This window comes from Carassius gibelio, chromosome A7, assembly GCF_023724105.1.
Source record: "Carassius gibelio isolate Cgi1373 ecotype wild population from Czech Republic chromosome A7, carGib1.2-hapl.c, whole genome shotgun sequence".
Classification (NCBI taxonomy): domain Eukaryota; kingdom Metazoa; phylum Chordata; class Actinopteri; order Cypriniformes; family Cyprinidae; genus Carassius; species Carassius gibelio.
Window position 1 is genome coordinate 32,580,139 of NC_068377.1, and position 21,557 is coordinate 32,601,695.

Genomic DNA, 21,557 nt, shown 5'->3' on the forward strand with positions numbered 1-21,557 from the left:
AAAAGGTCAGAGTTGCCAAGTACACTGTTTGTCAGCACAGCGAATTGTAGTATAATACAAAACAACCCAACTGGTTGGGACAGTAATCAAAAGAAAGGAACAAAGAAGTGCTCTGTTTAACATGGTTAGTTTTATCTATATCAAAAGTTTTAACTCACCATATTGTCTAAACACCTGTTTGAATGAGAATAACCAAATGGTTAATAATGAGAAACAGATGTCTCATGGATCCGATCTATTCATATTAACGTAATCCAATCAGCCCTTTGATATGTGAAGTTCCCACACATTCTGACTGGAGTAAATCTTTATAACTACTTCTACACTGTTTATTCTTTATTGGCATCACTGGTTCCATGAAGAACCTTTAACATCCATGAAACCTTTCCATTGCACATAATGGTTCTTCTATTGCATCGCTATGAAAACTGCCTTTTAGAACCTTTATTTTGTTTCCTTACTGGACAAACTCAATTCATTTTATGCCCTGCTTCGAGACAGGCAACACATCCCCTGCTGTGAAAATACCCGCTGATCATGACACCTGCCCTCTGTTTCTAACCAAACACAAAGTTTCTCTTTGAGACTGACAGTGATCCCCACATGCTTCAAGCAGACAACCATCATCCCAGTGCCCCAAAAAAACCTACATTCTCCTGCCTGAATGACTACCACCCCATAGCACTGACATCAGTCATCATAAAGTGCTTTGAACATTTAGTTAAAATCACACATCTGCCCCTCACTACCTGACACCATTCCAATTTGCTTACTGGACTAACAGATCCACTGACGATGCCATTGCAATGATCATTCAATCTGCCCTGAAACACCTGGGGGGCAAAGGCACCTATGTTTATTGATTACAGCTCTGCATTTAACACCATCATCCCTACCAAACTTCTAGCCAAACTGAAGGATCTTAGTCAGAACCCAGGTGGTCAGAATTGGCAACCACACATCCTCCGCACTCACAATCTACACTGGTGCCCCACAGGGATGTGTACTTAGCCCTCTCTTGTACTCACTGTTTACTTACAACTGATCTGCGAAGTCCAGCTCCAACATCATCTTCAAATTTGCTTATGATACAACTATCTCAGGACTCATCACTGATGGTGATAAGACATCCTACAGAGATGAAGTAAATGCACACACAGCATGGTGTGCTAAAAACAATCACTCTCTAAAGGCCAGCAAGACCAAGGAGAAGATCATGGATTACAGGAAGTCAGCAAGACCAAAAAGATGATCGTGAATTACAGGAAGTCTCAGAGAGATTGTCCCATTCACATCAATGCACAGGAAGTAGAGACAGTCAAGAGCTACACGTTCCGTGGCATTCACATCTTTGAGGATCTTTCTTGGGGCCCACACTTGAAAGATCATATTGAGAACAGGCTGTCAGCGTCTCTACTTCCTGTGGAGGCAGAAGATGTTTGACATCTCCTCTGACATCATGTCAAACTTCTACCGCTGCACTAAAAAGAGCATTCTGACCGGCTGCATCACTGTATGGCAGGGCTATTCAAATCTTGCCCTGGAGGGCCAATGCAGTGCACAGTTTGGCTCTAACCCAAGTCAAACACACCTGAGCATGCTAATCAATGGTTTTGGGATCATTAAAAATTCCTGTGTGAACTGTGCAGCTCGCTTATTGTGCAGACGCAAATAATTATTTTACCCGTTCCGGACATGGATTGAGATGGTACCACTACATGTCATGCCAAACCTCTCACTGCAGGTGCGTCGTCAGTTTAAGATCGGTTTATTAGATCAGCGCCTATGAGACCACCGATAAAACTTCGCCAAGCCATTATCAGCCGATAGCGATCAGTAGACGATCAATCGGAGCACCTCTATTTTACAGTGTAGATGAAAAGTATAAGTGGGTTCTTCATGCAGGTTTTTTAGCAAGCACCGAGCAGCCTTAACTTGGCTGTGTAAAGTTGCATAAATTATATTTCAGCTAAGTTCAGCTAAGGTTTAATACTTGGAGCTTGGTTAGCATAATTCACTGCATTTCAGCAAAAAACTGTGTTTCAATTCAGTGTCCGTTTATGTACAATTCTGCATGACTATCCAACAGTAGTCCTCCAAGTACTAAATGCCTTGCTGCTATTATGGTCAAGAAGCACTCATAAAAAAAATTATAAGGGTTTGTTTTTTTGATTTCACCTATTAAAATCAAGCCAGCATGTCCACAGCAATGCCGAAAATGGCAGTGGGCTGGTAATGCTGGCGCTGACAAGGCCACAATTATGTGGCATAGTCTGTCTGCATTTGAGAAGAGTAGGCGAGAACGGCGGAGATAGCAACAGACAGTAAAAAATACTTTAATTGGCCTTCATGAATTTAGAGTACTGTCGTTTTAGAAACCAAAAGCATGAGGACAATGATAACTTAATTGTCCTCATGCTTCTGGCAGCTAAAACTGCAGCAGTCTAAATCTAAAAGTGCAAAGTGTTTTAAAAACTTGGCCAAAGATGTGGCGGTCAGTTTCATTAACACCAAGCCATGTTCTTTTCAAGAGTTTCATATAGGTCTGTAGGTTATGCTCTTGAGCCACATCTTTCAGGCAGCGATGTGAGCAGGCCAAATGCACTCCTGTGCACATGAGGTATCAATTAGTGGTTTGTGTTCATGTGGATTTGATTTATTTTTCTCTTTCGTTTTCTCTCTGCATATGAAAATTTGCAAATGAGCCTTGCAGGTGAGGAAGAATGTTTGAGAAAAATGTTTGCGATAACTCTCACTCATATTTGCTAGTTTAACTAAAAATGTTACAAATGAGACTACTAAAATAAAGCTGAAATGAATGTTTAAATGTAAGAACTAAACTAATTGATACAGAAAATCATTAAAGCTTAACAGAAATCACATTTAATAATAATATTTTAAAATTTTAATGTACATAAAAATAAATGTGTATGTACTCTTTTTGTAGGACACTTTTAACACCTTTGCAAAGTTGTTTTCATTTTTTAGTTAATAAAAATATTTTTTTCCACTAATATCTCATTCCCTGTCAGTATATGTTAAGATAATAACCCTGACACTTGCACAATACAAACCCTTAATGTTAATGTAATAAATGTGAGAGACATTAGTCTCTACATCCTGTATCTCAGCTGAAAATCTTCAAATAGGTGGAGCCTGAGACCAATGAAATGAGTCCAGTGAGACCTGCAGGGCCAAAGAAGCATACTCTGTACAACTTTATGAACAAAGTGGACTTATTTTGCAGGAAACATTGGGAACATTGCGTACATTTAGAGTCACGCTGATATGAAAGAGAAACTGACAGAGGAAAATAACTGCAGAGATGCAGGCACAACATCAGATTTGTAAATTCAAGAAAGAGGAACCAATCTGGAACTGGCCTGCATGGTTTCTTTGAATGTCAAAGCCAACCCATGTCCCAAATTACATTCCCTTATTCCCATGTTCTGCAGTCACATTCTCGAAAATGCAAACCATACGCAAAGATGTGTTTATCAACCTATCAATTCATTCTAAACAACAACAAAAAAATCTTGTTTGCACAAAAGAAACATCTAATAAACATCTCATATCTTATTTCACAACTCTTCACTAAATATAGACATTACAACCCAAATTTAGATGAAAGTAAAAAAAAATAAAAAAATCCAGTGCATTTCCAACCTACTAATTAAAGATAATCTTACCTAAGACCCTTGAACAGAAGTGATGTTCATGATCAAATACTAGTATTGCTTACTGAATTGTGAACACACAAAAAAATATGAGAAACACTATGCATTATGCAATGCTATGCATGACTATATTATGGTCATAAAGGGGACAGTCATGGCCTAATGTTTAGAGACGGACTTGTACCCGAAGTTCGAGTCTCAAGGAATTGTAGGTGAACTCTTTTCCTCACTCAATAACCACAACTGAGCTCAGATCATTTAACAAGGCACTGCTCCAGGTGTGTGTTCACAGGGTGTGTGTGTGTGTGCTTGGATGGGTAAATAATGGACAACATAATTGGCCGCATGTCACGTCGTCACATGACCTTATTGTGTACATTTTTAATGTGCAACGATTCTGGTTCATTGTGGCACGAAAGAAGGCCAGGTCAAGTGCCATTGCACAGTAACTGTGATTCCCAAGCAAAAGTGCATGGAGAATCTAAAAGCCCAAATAAAATAAAGATGTTAAAATAAATGAAACACTTAAAAAGAAATGCTGATGAGTGACTGCATTTCAACTGTGGTTTTACGAAACCATATGCTCCATGCAAAACAACTTAGCTCAACCAAGTCTGTGAAGCATTTGATTTCAACTATCAATCAATGATTATGCAAAACAATTGCAACAAACCTTGGGATAAATCTGGCCTTGCACAAAATCTAATATTAGTATGTTTGTTTTCACTTTGAGCCATGATATAATAAACTGAAAGTATCATAAGCTCTGTGCGATACTTCTCCACTTGAGTTCGCCCACCTCTCACTGCTGCTCTCTTTCCTGTCAGTGTTACATCACATCACTCATGGCTACGGCGGAACTTCTTGTACACCACTGTCCGCCCCTGCATCTTCAGTCTTACTCAAACACAAATTCTCACCTCCCACAACGAGACGAAGAGCAAGAGAAAACTTGATACATCATCCTCCAGAGTTTATTTGAAGAAGAAAAAGATATTAACCAGCTGGGAGGTTTTCTTGCGTTTCACCAAACATTTTTGTCAGTTACATTTATTTGACTCAACAGGATAAACAGAAACAAATGAGTCGATACCAATTTTCCGTAACTAATTTTTCATCCAAACCGATTCAGATCTGTTTCTGTTAAGAAGTTGAGTCGAGTGAGTTATGAAGAAACATTGTCATGCTCTCAAAACATGCCAAAACCCGAAGCATTAAATATGAATAATGACAAAAGAAAAACTAGTGAGGAAGAATAACTCATATCTTCCAAAGATTTCTGAAAACGATTTCTGACAATCTCTGTACACAACCTTAGTTTTAAATGAAATACAGATTATTAGAGTGAGCTTTACAAGGAAACACCATTGCAGTTTTTTCTACTTCAAAGTTTCAGCTTTGTTTCAACGTGTAACTTACTTGCAATTTCTTTGCAAAAATTTACTGGCAATATCTGAGTGAAACTTTTTTCCATAGCAATTTCTTTTATGTGTGTGTGTGTGTGTGTGTCTATGTAGGAGTTTTAAAATGATGTCAAAGTCAAGGAAATGCCCTTTTGACACATCTCCACACATGATTTGGAAGGCTATGCAAAACTATTTACATTCATATATCAAGGTTTCAGAAAGCTTGACAAATTTCAATTGAAAACAGGTCACTGTGTAAATCGAAACTAATTCTTTAATGATTTAATAATCTAATTCAAGTTCCTTCCTTCATCAGAAATTACAAACCTAAAATCAATGCATTTACAAACTGCTTCCAAAGTAACACACGTTGAAAGCACATGTGGAAAACCTAACACTTTGACACAGCGTCACCTTGCTAATCATTGTGATTGCACCAATTGTCTGACATTGTGCCAATCATCTCTTCTGACATGATGCAGACTTTGAGGCACTTGAGACAGACAGAGAACCCATCACGGAAAGGCAAGCTGGTAGAAATTAAGCATCTGCGGTAGAAGCATGATACCAGAGGGCTTCCTGCATGACATTTACTGCTCTCCGCCAGCCCAGCATGTTACCAACAAAACAAAAACAAATGCGGCGTCACCATTGCAGAGATTCAACACTGTATCCCTAGACTGCAAGCAATGTAACAAACTGCCATTATAACCAACAAAGCTGTCTAGGCACCAAGCACATGGCAAGCCGAGTAAACATTTACTCATTAAAAAAAAAAAAAACTAGTATCTATTTTATGCAACTAATACTTACGCTTAAAATAATAGCAAGTAATTCAATAGCAAAGTTTGCAATCTGACTAAAAGTTATTTTTTTTAGCATTAATTCATTTTTTTTGTCTAGTAGTGATTGAATATGGATTCCAATTGTTAATAGAGACATTTTTAATCATACAAGTAAAGTGGTATAATGTGGTCATCCTGACTAGTCAGTATATATATGAAAAGAAAAAGCACAGTTGTAACAAGTGACGTTGAAATGTTACTAGCAAGTATCAGGGTAGATAACAGTGTACTAGTATTAAATAAATAAGTACTATAGTAAAACTGGACTATGTACCAGCAACGACTGAAAAAATTATTTGTTGCAAATTTCAAAGTGACTGTTTGCAAAATAAATAAATACTTGCATGTAATAAAAAAGTATTAGTGACTAGCTGAAAAGATACTGAATAGTCACTACTGGACAAATTATTAGTATTTAATTAGTAATTACCGAAGAGTAGCTGAAGAGTTGCTTTCAATTTTGGATTACTGAACTAATTTTATTTAAGATCCTAGTCAGTGTTTTAACAAATTACTGTTAACATGGCTTGCCGCAGAGTGTCAGAAACATTTAAAGCAGGGAAAGAGACAATATGAGGTAATGACTATGAAAGCCAACAGAGGAAGTGAGACTCGGATTGCTTGGAATTTTGTTTTTGTTTTTTACAAAAATTATGCAATGAACAAGTTGTTGTTGTTGTAGGCACGTCATATAAGTCTGCATGATGTTAACTCTTAAATGTGCAATCAAAATGTAGCCTATAGAACAATATAATATTTATTAATTTGATATCCAATAGTGAGCAAATGGTCTAATGTCTTCGGAGGACTAACATAATAATAAAAAAATAAAATAATAAAATAAAAAACGCCACTGTTCCTACGTCTAATGTTACTTTTAAAAAGCATAACCAATTAATATAGGTAAGAATTTTTATAAAAATTTTATTTAATTTGAATTTATTTTCGATGTCAGTGCTCTCTCTTAAACCTAAGATATTGTGTTGGTCTGTTGTCCGGCTTTAAAGGGGTTTTGTGCACTTTTAAACTATCTCCACTAGCTTTCCCAGTTAAAAACCAGCTTGCCTGACCAGACTAGGAGACTAGCTAAGACCAGTTTAGGCTTGTTTAAAATGCTGTTTTACTATCAAATAAAACCAACTTAGTTTTAATGCAAGAACAATAACTGTCGTAACTATATGTTGTTGGAAACTTGGTTAGCATAATGTATTTTTGCTAGAGACGTCTGAATCTGATAGTGTTAGTAACTGTCTGTTACACCCTGAAATCACAACATTCTTCAAAATACTTAAGTTAAAAAAACGTATTCATGCTCACAAATGTTGCCAAAGCTTTATATAACTAGTTAGTTGGTTCTACAACAATAAACTTCCTAGGTTTATCGTTTATATTCCTATTACACAGACACAAACATAGTAAGTGACCAACCGTGTTTATCGACTCACCAAGACTATTCGTAGATCCATCCATGGCTGAGTCAAACACTCCTTACAGATCTGTCAAATATCGGATTATACTAGTAACGTTATATTCCATTGGCAGAAACGCAAGGCATATCTCCACAGATGCTGTGAACAGCAGCATTGCCAAGAGCTGGAGGGACCCTCACACAGTAAACACGCGGAGGAGACACTGAGGATTTCAGAAGTTGTTGCAACTGTAAAATCACGAATCCAGGAAATGAGCAGAGAGTGTCTCTATCACATGGGGCAAGATCTCACGGGCGTGATTTACTCCAGGAACCGCGTCCATGTAAAGTTGACTTGAGAGCGTGAGGTTCAAGGGTTTAGCCTTCTAACTGCACGAAGCGAAACTGAAATAAGACGCAGTACGACGCTAGTACTGTATAGTCCACTGTCCCAGACCCCGGTTAAAGAAAAAGTACAAACAGAACTTTGACAGCTACAACTGTAGTTTTCATCCTGTACCTCTCTGCCATCTACCGCTAAAGTCGTGAATAACACACCCGGCCCGGAACCAATGTGAGCGTAACTTTCCTCGTGGCGTTTCAGGGGGGACGTAGAAAGACGCCGCACCAGACACCGGCTGAAGGAGACTTGACAGCAGAATGAGAACTGAGCGGATTGAGTGTTCGTGAGTATTGATAAAGCATTATTTAGCGTTTCTCTGGCATATATGATTATTATATTTTATAGGATAATTACATTTATAGAAAAATGCAGTACTAGATGTCACAAAGTGATTATCATTTGCTTTATATAATTAATTACTCTGAAGTTTAATGTTGCATTAATATTACTTAGATAGATAGATAGATAGATAGATAGATAGATAGATAGATAGATAGATAGATAGATAGATAGATAGAAAGACAGCAGAACCTGATTTTACCAAGTCTGTCTATGTTCCTTGGACAACAACTTTGTTGTCCCTGGAACAACATTGTGATTAGCCAATCAGATTTGAAGAACCAGTTTATAGATTTTATGAAGTTTACGCTTAAAATCACTGTTTGGTGCTTGTACAACAGTGTCATTCATCTATTATTTTCCTCTGATTTTAGGGATTACTCATGGTTAAGGTTAGATTTAGGTGTAGGGATATGGTCAAGAATATATTTTTGGGGTAAAATGTTGTTCCAGGGTCAACAAAATATGTTGACCTAGGAACACCTCTAACTCGGCAAAATCAGGACGTGTAGAAAGACAGATAACTACTTATTATTACTAGATAGATAGATATAAATGGTCATTGCAAATTTACATACAAACAATTGCATACATTTTTTTACATGAAAATGACAGTAATGCTCTCTGAAAGTAATTATGTTTTTGCCTGTAGTTCTTCCTAGGCTCATTTCAATACATTTGTAATTCATCGGCTGTGGTTTGTGATGTCATAATAATGAACGCCCCTCGTCAGCTGTTACGGATTCAGTGCATTGCACGTTTTTTGGGTACACCCATACAGCGAGTGATCCCACCTACTGGAGCACATCTGCAAACCCCTGGATCACAGCACAAATACGGCCAGGTACCTGCTCAGTACTTACCTCTGAATAATGCTTCTTTATAGACCGATAGTGTCTGCATTAATGCACTCCTTTCCCTCCAATTATTTTAAGCTTCTGAGACCACTCCACTGCAGTGCAGTATGCTCCACGAGTCGTCCAAGCCAGACACCGCTTGAAAAGACAGTTGAAGCTGAGACGCTTAAAAAAGACAAAAGTTTAGTCACACATGATGATTTATTTGAGAGAGCCGCTAGAGACTCAAAGACTAAGGCTGATTTTAACAGGGTCGTGGATGTTTTCAGCAAGAAGGACATTCGGCGACGAGGCCACGTAGAGTTTATTTATGCTGCCCTGAAGAAGATGCCAGAATTTGGAGTAGAACGAGACATTACTGTTTACAACAAACTCCTGGATGTTTTTCCAAAAGAGGTGTTTGTTCCACGGAACTTCATTCAGAGGATGTTTAATCACTACCCACGGCAGCAAGAGTGTGGAGTACAGCTGCTGGAGCAGATGGAGAACTATGGTGTGTGTTTGTGTTTTTGTAGGAGAGAAAGAACAACAAGAATAACTGATGCATTTCTTAAATGATTTGCCAATTCTTTGCTTTCTTAATTTTGCCAGGTATCATGCCAAATGTGGAGACCAAGGTTTTACTGGCTCAGATATTTGGGGAAAAGAGTCACCCTATGAGGAAGTACCAGCGTATCATGTACTGGTTTCCCAAATTCAAGCATGCAAACCCTTTCCCCGTCCCACATGTGCTTCCTAGTGACCCAGTAGAGCTTGCTCGATTCAGTCTTACGCGGATTGCAGATGACCTGGATGCTAAAATAACAATCTATCAGGTGACTATTGAATCTACAACTTAAAGCAGCTTCACACATGCAGAAGCACTACTTGTCAAACGTTTGGGGATACTTAGATTTTTTAAAGCTATATATAAATATGTGTGTATGTGTGTTCATTTTTACAAATTTTATTGAATATTTGGAATTTCAGTCTGATAAATGTGCTTTATTTTATGCATTGCAGTATCCATCAACAGACATCACAGAGACTGGTGAAGAAGTTATGCGCCCCCATATTGTAGGTATGTAGTCATTACTGATAACTGAACTTGAAATTTCAGGAGTATTCTGGGTTAAATGTGTGTCATCTCTATCTTATCTGTACAACAGTAAATAAGAACTCACAACTCAGTTTGTAAACACAAAATGCTTTGTTGTTCTCTGCAAATACTATCCAACTTATATAGTATTTAACCATAGTCTGATCACTGTACTAAGGACCAATCGTAATGATTTCATAAGATTTCTATAACATCATACAGCATGATTGGAAATCACAATTTTTGTGAATTGGTACTGTATATGCTTCTTGACATAAAAAGAGATTTCTGATACTGTTTGGTGAAATGAATAAGCACACAGTACAAAACATTATATCTTTTATGTTACCAGGTATTCAGAGTCCAAACCAGCGCTCCCTTCTGGCTAAACACAATCCATCCAGGCCCGTGTTTGTCGAAGGCCCTTTCCCACTGTGGCTCAGAAAGACTTGTGTTCATTATTTCCTGCTCCGGGCAGACCCTATACCGTCTGAGGAAACGGTACAGTAATTAGGCCAATGATGGCATTTAATGAATTTGCTTAAAACATACACTACCCATCAACATATTAGAATGATTTGTGAAGGATCATGTGACACTGAAGCCTGGAGTAATGGCTGCTGAAAATCAGCTTTGCTATCACAGGAATAAATTACATTTGAAATGACATTACAGTAAGATAACAGTTATTCACCTATGTTGCTGTTTAACTGTATTCTTGATCAAATACAGTATTGGTGAGCTTAAAAAAAACTTAGTTGTGTAATACTTCAAAGTTTAAAGACTTCATTTTTAATAATTTGCATTCAAGGTTATGTATTAGTCTCTTATTTTCCCGAAGGTTGAGGAAGAATTTGACCCGGAGATGATGGGTCCGGAGCAGAGTCTCTTCTACCCACAGCGACTGGAACTCGACCTGGAAAGAGACATGGGCGATGATTTCAGATTCGATGTAGATGATGGTGAGACTTATATTGCTTTGTTTCAATAAAATGGTTTGTATATCACCAAATATATACAGTGATGTCTGTTAATTTGGTCCTGCAGTGAAAGAGGGGCCGGTTTACGCCATGTGTATGGCCGGTCAGGGAGACCAGGTCACTCTGTCTCAGTGGATTTCGGGTCTACAGGAGACCTGTCCCATATTGGGCCAGATTCCCACAGTGTTCCGACTGGAATCTGGACCCAGAGAACTGCAAACCACATCAGATGCTCAGCAAACCCCTGAGCAGGAGGTTGAAACTGATCAAATGATCGTGGAGGAACCGCTACACTCACAAAGAGTAAAACAGTGAGAGTTTTCTGTTGCAAAAGCCACGCTGAAGGATGTGCGTTTTACAAAGACGGACCGTGGTATAAATACATGAATTTAATATGATAAATCTTATATTTAATTTAGTTACCAGATACTGATTTTGTGTCTTGTCAATGAAACAGTTTTTGAATCGAGGTCTGTCTACGTTATGTGGAGTTGCTCTATGATATGCTATAGACTGATTCGGCAGTACAATAAAACACACATCTCTCTAATATGCTGATTTTGTGTTTTTTTTTTACTATAATAAAAATAGTAAATAAGTAGTTGGATAGTTTTAGTTCTTTAGTGTTCGGAAATCAATTTTAGTTTCACTATTCTAAGCAAATGTAGACTTATATTTTCACCAAACCTCTATGCATTCAATGCAACATCTTAGTCATAAAAATGTGTATATAATACTAAAATGCACGTTAAACTATTTAACATTTTAAATTGCAGACAAGAAAACAAAAGGTGCAAACAGTTTAATTAGCTAAACAGATGTGGATTAAAGAGGGAATCAGAATTAAATGGAGGAAAGAAACAGCAAGTTCCCAGTCTTGAGAAAAATCATTGAAAATATTAATGCACTTGAAATGGCTGCTAGTCTTTACTGCTAAAATAAATGTTCATATATTTTACGTTTATTTGCGAAATAGGTTTTGTAGAAAAACATCTTTGACTATTTGACTCCTAATCAATTCTAAAACGCGCCACCTTCACATTTTCCCCATGTTTTCCAAGTCTCTACAGTGTTGATGGTGCACAGATATGCCTGGAGGCACGGGGGCCCACACAGAGTCAAAAGAGGACTCCAAAATGTTTCTGTGATATTCTGGTTCTGGAGCCCTGTGAACACTACTCCAATTCAAAAGAACCTACCCCCATTTGTCTGTGCATTTCTATAGCCGGGGCCCCCAGGGGACATACACCATATAGTGTTATTATTATAGTGTTTTGGTATACTGTGATATCTGGTTCTCAGTATAAACTCCCCCTCACGTAATTCCAAACATGTCTGACTTACTTTCTTCTGTGGAACACATAAACTAGTTTGATTGTTTTGTACATATAATTAAAGTCAATGGTCAGAGTTGTTTTGGACCCTATTGACTTTGTAAAAGCAAAAACAGTTAAAACACCCTACAAATCTGTGTTGTGTAGAAGAAAGAAAGTCATTCAGGTTTTAAACAACATGGTGATGCCTATATGATGATCTGTTAAGATGAATGAGCCACTGATAGTGAAGAGCAGATCAGTTTGCATATAACTGTGCAAACCAAAAATGAGTTCAACAGATCTGTCCCACGAGTAAACAACTGCATGATCAGTGGGTTGTGCTGCGTGGGTATCACAGTCCCACTCAAACTCACAGCAGCGCTGCACTTTGGTCGGTTTTAGAACAATCTATAAATGAGGGGGATGTTACTGCTGACAGTGTTTTGAAAAAAATGCTTTTATTTGGGGCCTTTTCTCTGTCTGCAACTACATTACTTTTCAAAAATTTGGGGTCAGTAAAATTTGTAAATGTTTTTGAAAAATCTCTACCACGTCACTAAGGCTCGCCCCAATCGGCCTCAAAGGGGCGTTACAGCGACCAAAAGCATGAAATCGATCATTGCCTCTAGAACCACTCCTGTCAAGCAAACTGTTATTTAAATATTTCAAGTTATTTAAAAACATACTTTTGTAAACTAGGTTTTTAGCTCAACCTCAATAAAACCAATGCAATACAATTCTCTGGACATTCTAGGTGAATAATTATCAAAACAAAATTTAAACTTTTGAATTTGAACAGCTATAACAGTCTTTTAATAAAATTGTCTTAAACTTTTATGATAAATCATAAAAGAAACTCTAAACTTCTCAAAACTATGTGAACTCATTCACCCTTTGATTCTAAACAAGTATGGTCACTTTTATGGATATGATAGTTATAGGTCTATAATAAACTCCCTGAAATTTAAATTATAACCACTAGATGGCAGCAGATTACAACTAATAGGCTCATTCACCTTATTAAAACAGTACTTTTCAAAGGTTTTACTTTTGGATTCACATTTAAACAATATATAATCAATATTATAATATTTAAAATCACATTTAGTCTATATATCAGATTTTTTTTGACAATTTTGCCACATTATGGTTACAATTAAACCTGAAAATTATATATAAAAAATTAAAAAGAGAAGATTTGCAGTAAGTATTTTGTTAACTATCACTTATTTCAAATATCTGTATCAGCAACAGTGCTAAAGGACATCAATATCGATTGTAAAGTTACATACAATTTTTTTTAGCAGAGACAGTTATTCACATGGATTTATTGTACAGGGAGGGAGACAGAGCAAACAACACGTGAGCTCAATGTCATCAAGCTCAGTTTGAGTCTGCACAGTATGTTCGACCCCCAGGAAGTGCGTGCTTCTAATTGACTTCACTTGTCTCCGTTGAATCTAATGGGGTTGCTGTGTCCATTTCTTTTACTGTCTATGGTAGTCTACACTGAAAACATAGAGCACCCTCTCGCGGCTGTAGACGGTAGAGAGATTTTCCTGGTTAAATAAAGGCCAAATAAAATAAATAAAATGTTTTCTCTTGGTTCTTGGTTCTAGGTTCTAAATAAATGCGACTTATAGTCCAGTGCGACTTATATGTTTTTTTTCCTCGTCAAGACGTATTTTTGGACTGATGCAATTTATACTTAGGTGCGACTTATAGTCCTAAAAATACGGTATTCTGTTTTAAAAAATTCAATTTATAATTAGCTAAATAGACAACGATATGCTACATAAATAAAAGAAACTAACATAGGCTATAAGTATTCAATTTATAATAAAATAGATAATAAAATGCACCATAAACAATAAGAAACAAATAACACAAATATAGGCTGTATTAAATTTATAATAAAAATAGACAGTTGTAGTCTACAAAAACAAATATAAGAAATAAAATTAAAACAATTAGTATTATTAGACTGTCATTTCATGTACAATAACTATATATTTCCAGAAACGTTAAATAATAAATGTAATAAACTTATCATGCAAAACTAGAAAATAACATTTAATCATATTTTATAACTCATTCATTCATTAAATATTAAATGTGAAGAATGCATAATATTAGTTTACAATCTTGTGTGAAATATAAAATAAAACATTTAGGATGAGCCCCATGGTGCACCCGTCACCACATCACAGCCGCTACTGTCTCTTTAAATTTACCCAGGAGCCCCTAAAGGAGCCCCAGGGGCCCCTAAGCTCGGCTCTCCACCCTGAAGACAAGCAGATCATCTAAATACAAACAGGAGACCGCTTAAAGTCACCGACCATAAGATATGCACTCCAACCTCGATCTAAATGCGACTTGTATCGTCACGTAAAGTTAAGTTTACTTAAACCAAAAAGCAATCAGCTGCGAGCCTTCAGTGCAGACACACACACACACACACACACAGTGTAATGGGTGAGTGCGTGTTTCAGATATTTAGTCAACCACCCTACGAAATCCATCGCTTGTGACATTTCATCGTACAAAAGGTGGGTACTTGAAAACATCACACAGGTATGGAAGAAGCGGAGTCCAAAGAGTCGGTGCACAAAGCTGAGCAGACAGAATCTCGCTCATTAATAATAAAAGCTGAGGAAGAGGAGGCGACACCGCAGCGGGGACACTCGGGGGAGCTCTCAGCAGGTAAATGTTGTGCTAAGCATTCACCTTTGACCATTAGATCGATGGCTTTCTCTTGGAAGCGTTAAAACCCGTGACGAACAATAGCATGCAGCGGCATGGCCCCTAATCTTTTGGGCTCCACTATAAACAAAGGCAAAATAACCATGCTGCATATGTAAACGCGATGCCCTATCACCACCTAGCGGTGACACAGCGGTACCGCACCATGCCGCCGCCCCCGTCCAACACACCATTTATTTATATATTAAAAATATTATTATTTGCGTTGATATTTTTCTGAAATAAAAATATTTTTAAATCACCAATATTTGAGATTACATTTTAATCAGCAACAGACTCATGTTAACATGAAAATACTCTTAGTAGTAGTTGTAGAGTTATACTAATTTGAATATATGCTGACAGATTGTAATATAAATTTTATAATTTTATGACAATGCATGTATTATATTAAATATAAATAAAATCGTCTGTGGATCACAAAATAGAAAATATTTGACACATTTCAAAATTAAAAATAATTAGCATGTTTTCCTATTTAGATAACTTTAGTTACACAATTTGAGAATTGCATAAGCTATAAGCAACAGACTAATGTTATAAAATACTATTAATAATAATATATGAATAAAGAAATTTATGCTGACAGATTAATTGTGTTTATGCACAAAATTGACTTTATTATTGATTTAATTTAATCATGAAAAGTCAAAATTTTTACATATATTTTTCTGAAATACAAAATGATTTGTATATTTTTGAATGAAGTTACTAATTTTGTTGTCTTTTGAGAATGACTTTAAGCCTATCAGTGATAGTATTAAAATTAAAGACTAGTATTACTACGTCTACTAGTACTACTACTGCTAATAATACTGTATAATAATAATTTAAGTATATTAAAGTAATAACAAAAAATAATTTTTGTCCAATATAACATGCACATATTGTATATTGAGAATTTTTTAAAGCATGTATGTACAAAAATGACTGGTTGAAATGCATTTTCATTTTAACATTCATCTTCATCATTTCATATAAATCTCCATTATTTTATATTTCCCTGTCATTTAAAACAACGTCATAGTCAGATCTGACCTTACACTTCATCAGTGACTCCCTCTTTTTGTGTCCTCCTCAGCTCAAGAGGATGTGACCAATGGTCTCACCTCTCCTGACAGCCAGGACGCTCCTGTCACCTCTGTCTGTTCCCCAGGCACCAGTTACTGGTGTGTCTCTGAGAGCACAGACTCGCCTTTCCTTCTGTCTCCCATCCCAGGACCATCCACAAAGGAACCCTCTCCAGTAAACCACACACCTGGCCGAGACCACCGGCGCTATTACCACGAGTACTGGCGCAGCGAGTACCTCATGGACTTCGAGCCACAGAGACGAGGGATGATCTGCATGGTGTGTGGCAGTTCACTGGCAACCCTGAAGTTAAGCACCATCAAGAGGCACATCAATCAGAAGCATCCGTACTCGCTGCTGTGGACCGAGTCAGATAAAGATGTGATCCGCTCGGGATGGGAGAGTCATTTGAATCGAGAAAACAGCCAGGGGCCGTTATGTCCCACTCCAGATGTTCCTCCAGAGTCACAGGAGATTCTGGATGTTCACAGGCACTCCACAGGTCTGGGTTTATATTTGTTCATTTTTGGTGCTTCTTTGTGTTTTTGTGAAGTCTGAATCACATGAAACCCGACAAAACATGTCTTACATTTCACCTCGCAAAAATAAATATCAATAATATAATCATAATGATGTTTTGCTGAAAGAAATTCTAACTATTTTGGGGAAAATATAGATAATTTTCTCTTTCTTTCTTTCTTTCTTTCTTTCTTTCTTTCTTTCTTTCTTTCTTTCTTTTATATTTCAGCATATTCCACCAGCCTTTAGTAAATAACAAAAAGACAGTGATTTAAAAATAAATATAAATTATAAATATATAAAAAAATTATATAATTTTAAAAGAAAGAAAGTATAAAATTTATTAAAATTTGTATACATCATGGTAAAAATTTTCTGCCTTTATTGTATGCTAATATTTTTTACTTATTTAAATAAAATAAAATAATTTGTCCGGGCAAGATGATTTTCATTACAGCAATAAAGAGAATTAATAACGAGAATTAAAACCAGCTGGATGCAACATGTGACCTTAACAGGAAATATGTTTAAATCTCATGAAAACAATGTCACAATGCAAATTTGTTTTGTAGCACTTTGAGTATGAGAAAGGCACATTATAAATAAGATGCATTATTATAGTTTTTTTTCCCATTTAATAACATTTTATTTACATAGTTTATTTTATTGTTATTATTACTCTCTTTTTGAGACGTTTACTTCACTATAGCACTTTGACCTTTATTATTCACATCCTTCTAGGCACGTCTGGTGGTTCCATCTCTCCAGTACTTCAGGCCCAGTCTGGCATTAACAGGGTGACGCCATCCCCTCCGACCGTCTCCTCGCTCCAGGAGCTCCCGGACCCCACAGCTCAGGTGATGGAGCGCTACCTGAACGACTCGCTGCATGCCTGGTTCCGCCAGGAGTTCCTGATGGAATACCAGGCGGAGGAGGGCCGTCTAGTATGCATGGTATGCAGCCGTCTGCTGCCTTCACTGCACCTGGATCACATCAAGAGTCACATGCTGGATCTGCACCCAAACTCTCTGCTGTACAGCGCTGAGGAAAAGCACTCCATCCTGCAGACCTGGGCTAAGATGCATGCTGAAGGTGAGAGAGAAAATTAGAGAATTTAAAAGAGCCTGTGTACTTAATCCACATTTATATGAGTGTGTGTTTGTTGCTTTATTATAAATATAATTGTCTTTGGCTAGCTATGGTCTAAAAGTGTGATTGCTTTTTTTGTAACCCTGGTAAAACAACATAAAGTCTAAGGTTCAGTCTGATGTTCTACATGCTTCTGTGAAACATTTTTAGTTGTAAATTACACACCGGTTTCTTCTCAACTTTCATACATTTTGTTTTCTCTTTGCATTTGTCATTTGCCATGCAGAATCCCACTCTTTACAGCCTCAAATCAAATCGGAACAACATACCAAAGAAATAAACTTAGACGGTTCAGCCTCATTCATCCCTGTGAACGTGGATCCCCTTCAGGGAAACTTGGTGAACTACCTAAGAGGAGATGAGAATCCACCTGACACTGGTCAGACAGCCCAGTCTTTACCTTATTACCCCAGAAAGAGAAGACTGAAATACGGCAGCCCCTGGCGTCTCCGCCTGGATTATTTAGTGGCATACGGTCCTCCGGAAAACCCGCTCTGCTACTGTATGGTGTGTTCTGAACACATGCCTGTGCCGAGGGTCAGCAACTTCCGCAAGCACATCCAGGAGTGCCATCCGGAGACAAGCGGCCTCAGCCGGACTGAGAGAGATGCTGTGGTCAGCGCTTGGATAAAGGAGGAGAATATCGACAAGGCTACACCAAAAGAGGATGGTAAGAACCGAGAACTGGAGTCACATCATCAGATAAAGAGAGAAACAAACTATCATTATTGTAAATGTAAATAATTTTGTATGAAAAGAAATTATCGTATAAACAAAATAAACACCAGAAGTTAGAACATGTACATTTACAAGAAGTCTGTTCAGGATCGCTTCATCTGGAAAGCATCTGCTGTATACAAACATCTGACAGACATCTGTAAGATGTCTGTTTTACATGCATTTTAATTCATAAACATCTTAAAGACATTTTCTAAACGTCTATTTGACGTCTGATAGGAGACGTCCTATAGATGTATTGCAGATGAACAAACAATCTAAAGAATAGGACTTGCAGATGTCAAATAGACATCTCTGTGATGTCTATTTCGTGTGATGTCATGTGCTATCAGCGAACCAAAGTTCTTAAACAATCAATTTCATCTTGTGAAAAAAAAACACACAAAAAAAGATCAATTAATCCTGAGAAGCTAAATTGATTCTCTGAAAATAAAAGATTATTGAGCTTTTCAGGTAAATTTACTTTGTTTTAAGTATGTTAATGTATTTAAAGATATAATTGATATGTTGATTAATGTCCTTTAAATTCCATATTAAATATAACATTGTATTTTAGAAACTAAAAATGGTCACACAACATTTCTCTCTTTCCTAGCGTTTTCAGTTAGCCTATAGATAAGATAATAGGCATCTCAGGTACCCTGATAACACACACATATACATCATGGAGACGTCTATTTGAGTTCTGAATTTACATTTACGAGTTTTTGTTCATCTGCAATACATCTATAGGACGTTTCCTATTAGATGTCAAATAGATGTTTAGAAAATGTCTTTAAGATGTTTATGATTTCCAATGTATGTAAAACTGAGATCAGATGTTTTTACACAGTAGATGCTTTCCAGATGAAGCGATCTTTATCAGACATCTTGCAGACGTACGTGTGCTATCTGGGTAATGATATTCAAGTTGCACTTAATCATGAAAATAAACTCATTATTGTCTTTTAAATTGCATTTCATATTTCTAAACATAGTGAAACACTTCTCTTTCCTAGTGTTTCCAGTTAGCGTTCGCTTATTAGCAAGTGAACAGCTTAAAAACGAAAGATTATTTAGCTTCCCAGGTTCATTTATCTTATTTTAAGTATGTAAAGATAAGCTGAGCCTTCTTGCTTAGAGTAGTGCTATCTGGTTTAGAAATCCAGTTTTCATTAGCTAGAGCAAGATTGTTATGTAAATGTGCTTATGGTTTTGATTTCTTGCGTTAAAGAAAAATCCTTTTCAGGAAAAAATTGTTTCACATCAGTAATGTTTCCCTTTTTTCTTTTGTTTGCCACTAAAGACCCACAGAGTGGCCCTGTCACTGCAAACGCTGCTGGTGACTCACAGGTGTTTCCTGTGAAAACCACAGAGCAAGGAGGTGAAACAGAAGACAATAATAGCATAAATATTACACCTTCAAGGCAGACGCCTTCACGGCACACGCACTACCCGGGGAAGGACCAGCGGCGCAAATATCAGGCTCGTTGGAAGATGGACTTCCTGATGGACTACAACTGCAGGAAGCACGGATTGATCTGCATGGTGTGTGGTGCTACGCTCGCAACACTAAAGGTCAGCACTATTAAGAGACACATCCTACAAGTGCACCCTCACTCGCTGGACTACAACCCAGAAGAGAGGCAGCTGGTCCTGCTTTGCTACAACCAGATCTCAGCGCACTTTCATTCAGATGACTGTTTTTCAGGTTCGAACCATGGCCATAAAGAGAATGATAATGGTAATGCTTATGTTAGTACCGAATGCAATACGAGCCAGAGCACTTAAATGAAAGAGAAGGGTTAGGGATGAGTTTTCGACATCCTGTTTTTTATTTTCCTTCACTCAGGAAGTTGCTGCGTTGTTAAACCATTTTTTTCTTTTTTAAAGAATGTGACGTTGGATTTTTTTGTAAAAAAGTAAAAAAATCTGAAATGTTTTATAAGTTTAAAAAGAATATTTATGCTTGAATCACTTTTGAAAGTGAAACCCGAAGCCACCAATATCATTTAAAAAGTGACTTTTTCCCAACAAGCGATTTTGCTGAACTTTCATTTCCTTTTCTGTGGATAAGCACTCTTAAATGCATTTGTACATTCATCGCTCTTTTTGTAAACGGCAAGACTGTTATCGATCCCCATGCTTGATATTTTGCATGAACAATATTATTTAATTTACAGCACTTAAAATGGATTCTGAGTCCATTTTTTAGGACTCACCAAGCAAATACAGTGGGAGAAAATCTATGAAAAATCTATGATTTCAAAGAGCATTTTGTCAGTCACATTTTCCCATTTTGAAAGAAAAAGCATAAATATAATATAATGTTAATGTTATATAATATTGGTTCAGTTCACCAAAAAGTTATGAAATAAATATCCAATCAACTTTCTGTTTAGATAAAGTCTGGTTTCTTTTGAGTGAGATCCATGTCTCAGGGTGTTTTATTCGTCATATTTTCTTTTCTTTTTTTTTTGCATTAATGAATCTTGGTCAGTTTGAATATTGAATTGAATAATAATGGTGCAATCAAATGAGCAGATCATACATGCATGTTCTCTAATCATTAAAACTTCCTGGTTGCATATATTTAAGATATGCATGATAGCATAAAATAGGTCCTTAACAAATATCCTTGTTTCTCATCACAGAGACATTTCGCACTGGTCTATGAAGTCATAATGTTCAGTTCTCTCTTTAATCCTGCACAGAATGAACTGAAACCACTGTGTCAGCATTAGTGTCACATGAGGACTTTCCTTTTAATGCAATCTGGACTTTTCTTTTTTTGCAATATGGAGGCACTTTCTCAGTTTGGAACATCCCACAGATCATTTTGTGGAAATTGGCACACAATCTTCTTTGTGATGACGAGGTTTTTTAGGTTCACACTCTCAGGGTTGCAACGTTGAGGAGTAACAAATCAAAAAAGACATTTTAAGTTATGTACCCATATAACACAATCCATTCAACACATGTATATACACCATTCTTGGATTTGAATATCATCCCTTTTGTTTCTCTTG

General features: G+C 36.9%; 3 protein-coding genes across 4 annotated transcripts in view; 2 read left to right on the forward strand and 1 right to left on the reverse strand.

Annotated features, from left to right (window-relative positions):
* Window positions 1-7,887, reverse strand: part of LOC128017284 (echinoderm microtubule-associated protein-like 4) — a 30,834-nt gene extending 22,947 nt beyond the window's left edge. Inside the window, exon 1 of one of the 2 annotated variants that reach the window (XM_052602593.1) lies at window positions 7,374-7,887. In XM_052602593.1, the coding sequence (XP_052458553.1) occupies window positions 7,374-7,398 (25 nt within the window). In that variant the 5' untranslated portion in view covers window positions 7,399-7,887. The remainder of the gene's footprint in view (window positions 1-7,373) is intronic. The other variant, XM_052602592.1, reaches the window with a different exon arrangement.
* On the forward strand, window positions 7,847-11,543 carry LOC128017285 (evolutionarily conserved signaling intermediate in Toll pathway, mitochondrial). The gene is made up of 8 exons (XM_052602594.1): window positions 7,847-8,022; window positions 8,731-8,922; window positions 9,014-9,428; window positions 9,527-9,750; window positions 9,938-9,995; window positions 10,366-10,514; window positions 10,855-10,975; window positions 11,061-11,543. Exons 2-8 carry the CDS (start codon window positions 8,794-8,796, stop codon window positions 11,306-11,308), a joined length of 1,344 nt encoding a protein of 447 aa, XP_052458554.1. The 5' UTR covers window positions 7,847-8,022; window positions 8,731-8,793; the 3' UTR covers window positions 11,309-11,543.
* A 2,956-nt stretch (window positions 11,544-14,499) lies between these two features.
* LOC128016343 (zinc finger translocation-associated protein-like) lies at window positions 14,500-20,854 on the forward strand. Its single transcript, XM_052600827.1, has 5 exons — window positions 14,500-15,012; window positions 16,154-16,645; window positions 17,404-17,754; window positions 18,038-18,481; window positions 19,835-20,854. The coding sequence occupies exons 1-5, from the start codon at window positions 14,886-14,888 to the stop codon at window positions 20,317-20,319; spliced, it is 1,899 nt and encodes a 632-aa protein (XP_052456787.1). The 5' UTR covers window positions 14,500-14,885; the 3' UTR covers window positions 20,320-20,854.
* Window positions 20,855-21,557: the final 703 nt, after the last annotated feature.

Coding starts and splice junctions, on each gene's coding strand:
- LOC128016343 (XM_052600827.1), top strand. CDS start 14,886: ATGGAAGAAGCGGAGTCCAAAGAGTCGGTGCACAAAGCTGAGCAGACA. Junction 15,013..16,153: donor CTCGGGGGAGCTCTCAGCAG/GTAAATGTTGTG, acceptor TGTCCTCCTCAG/CTCAAGAGGATGTGACCAAT. Junction 17,755..18,037: donor GGCTAAGATGCATGCTGAAG/GTGAGAGAGAAA, acceptor TTTGCCATGCAG/AATCCCACTCTTTACAGCCT.
- LOC128017285 (XM_052602594.1), top strand. CDS start 8,794: ATGAACGCCCCTCGTCAGCTGTTACGGATTCAGTGCATTGCACGTTTT. Junction 9,429..9,526: donor GGAGCAGATGGAGAACTATG/GTGTGTGTTTGT, acceptor TAATTTTGCCAG/GTATCATGCCAAATGTGGAG. Junction 9,996..10,365: donor TATGCGCCCCCATATTGTAG/GTATGTAGTCAT, acceptor TTATGTTACCAG/GTATTCAGAGTCCAAACCAG.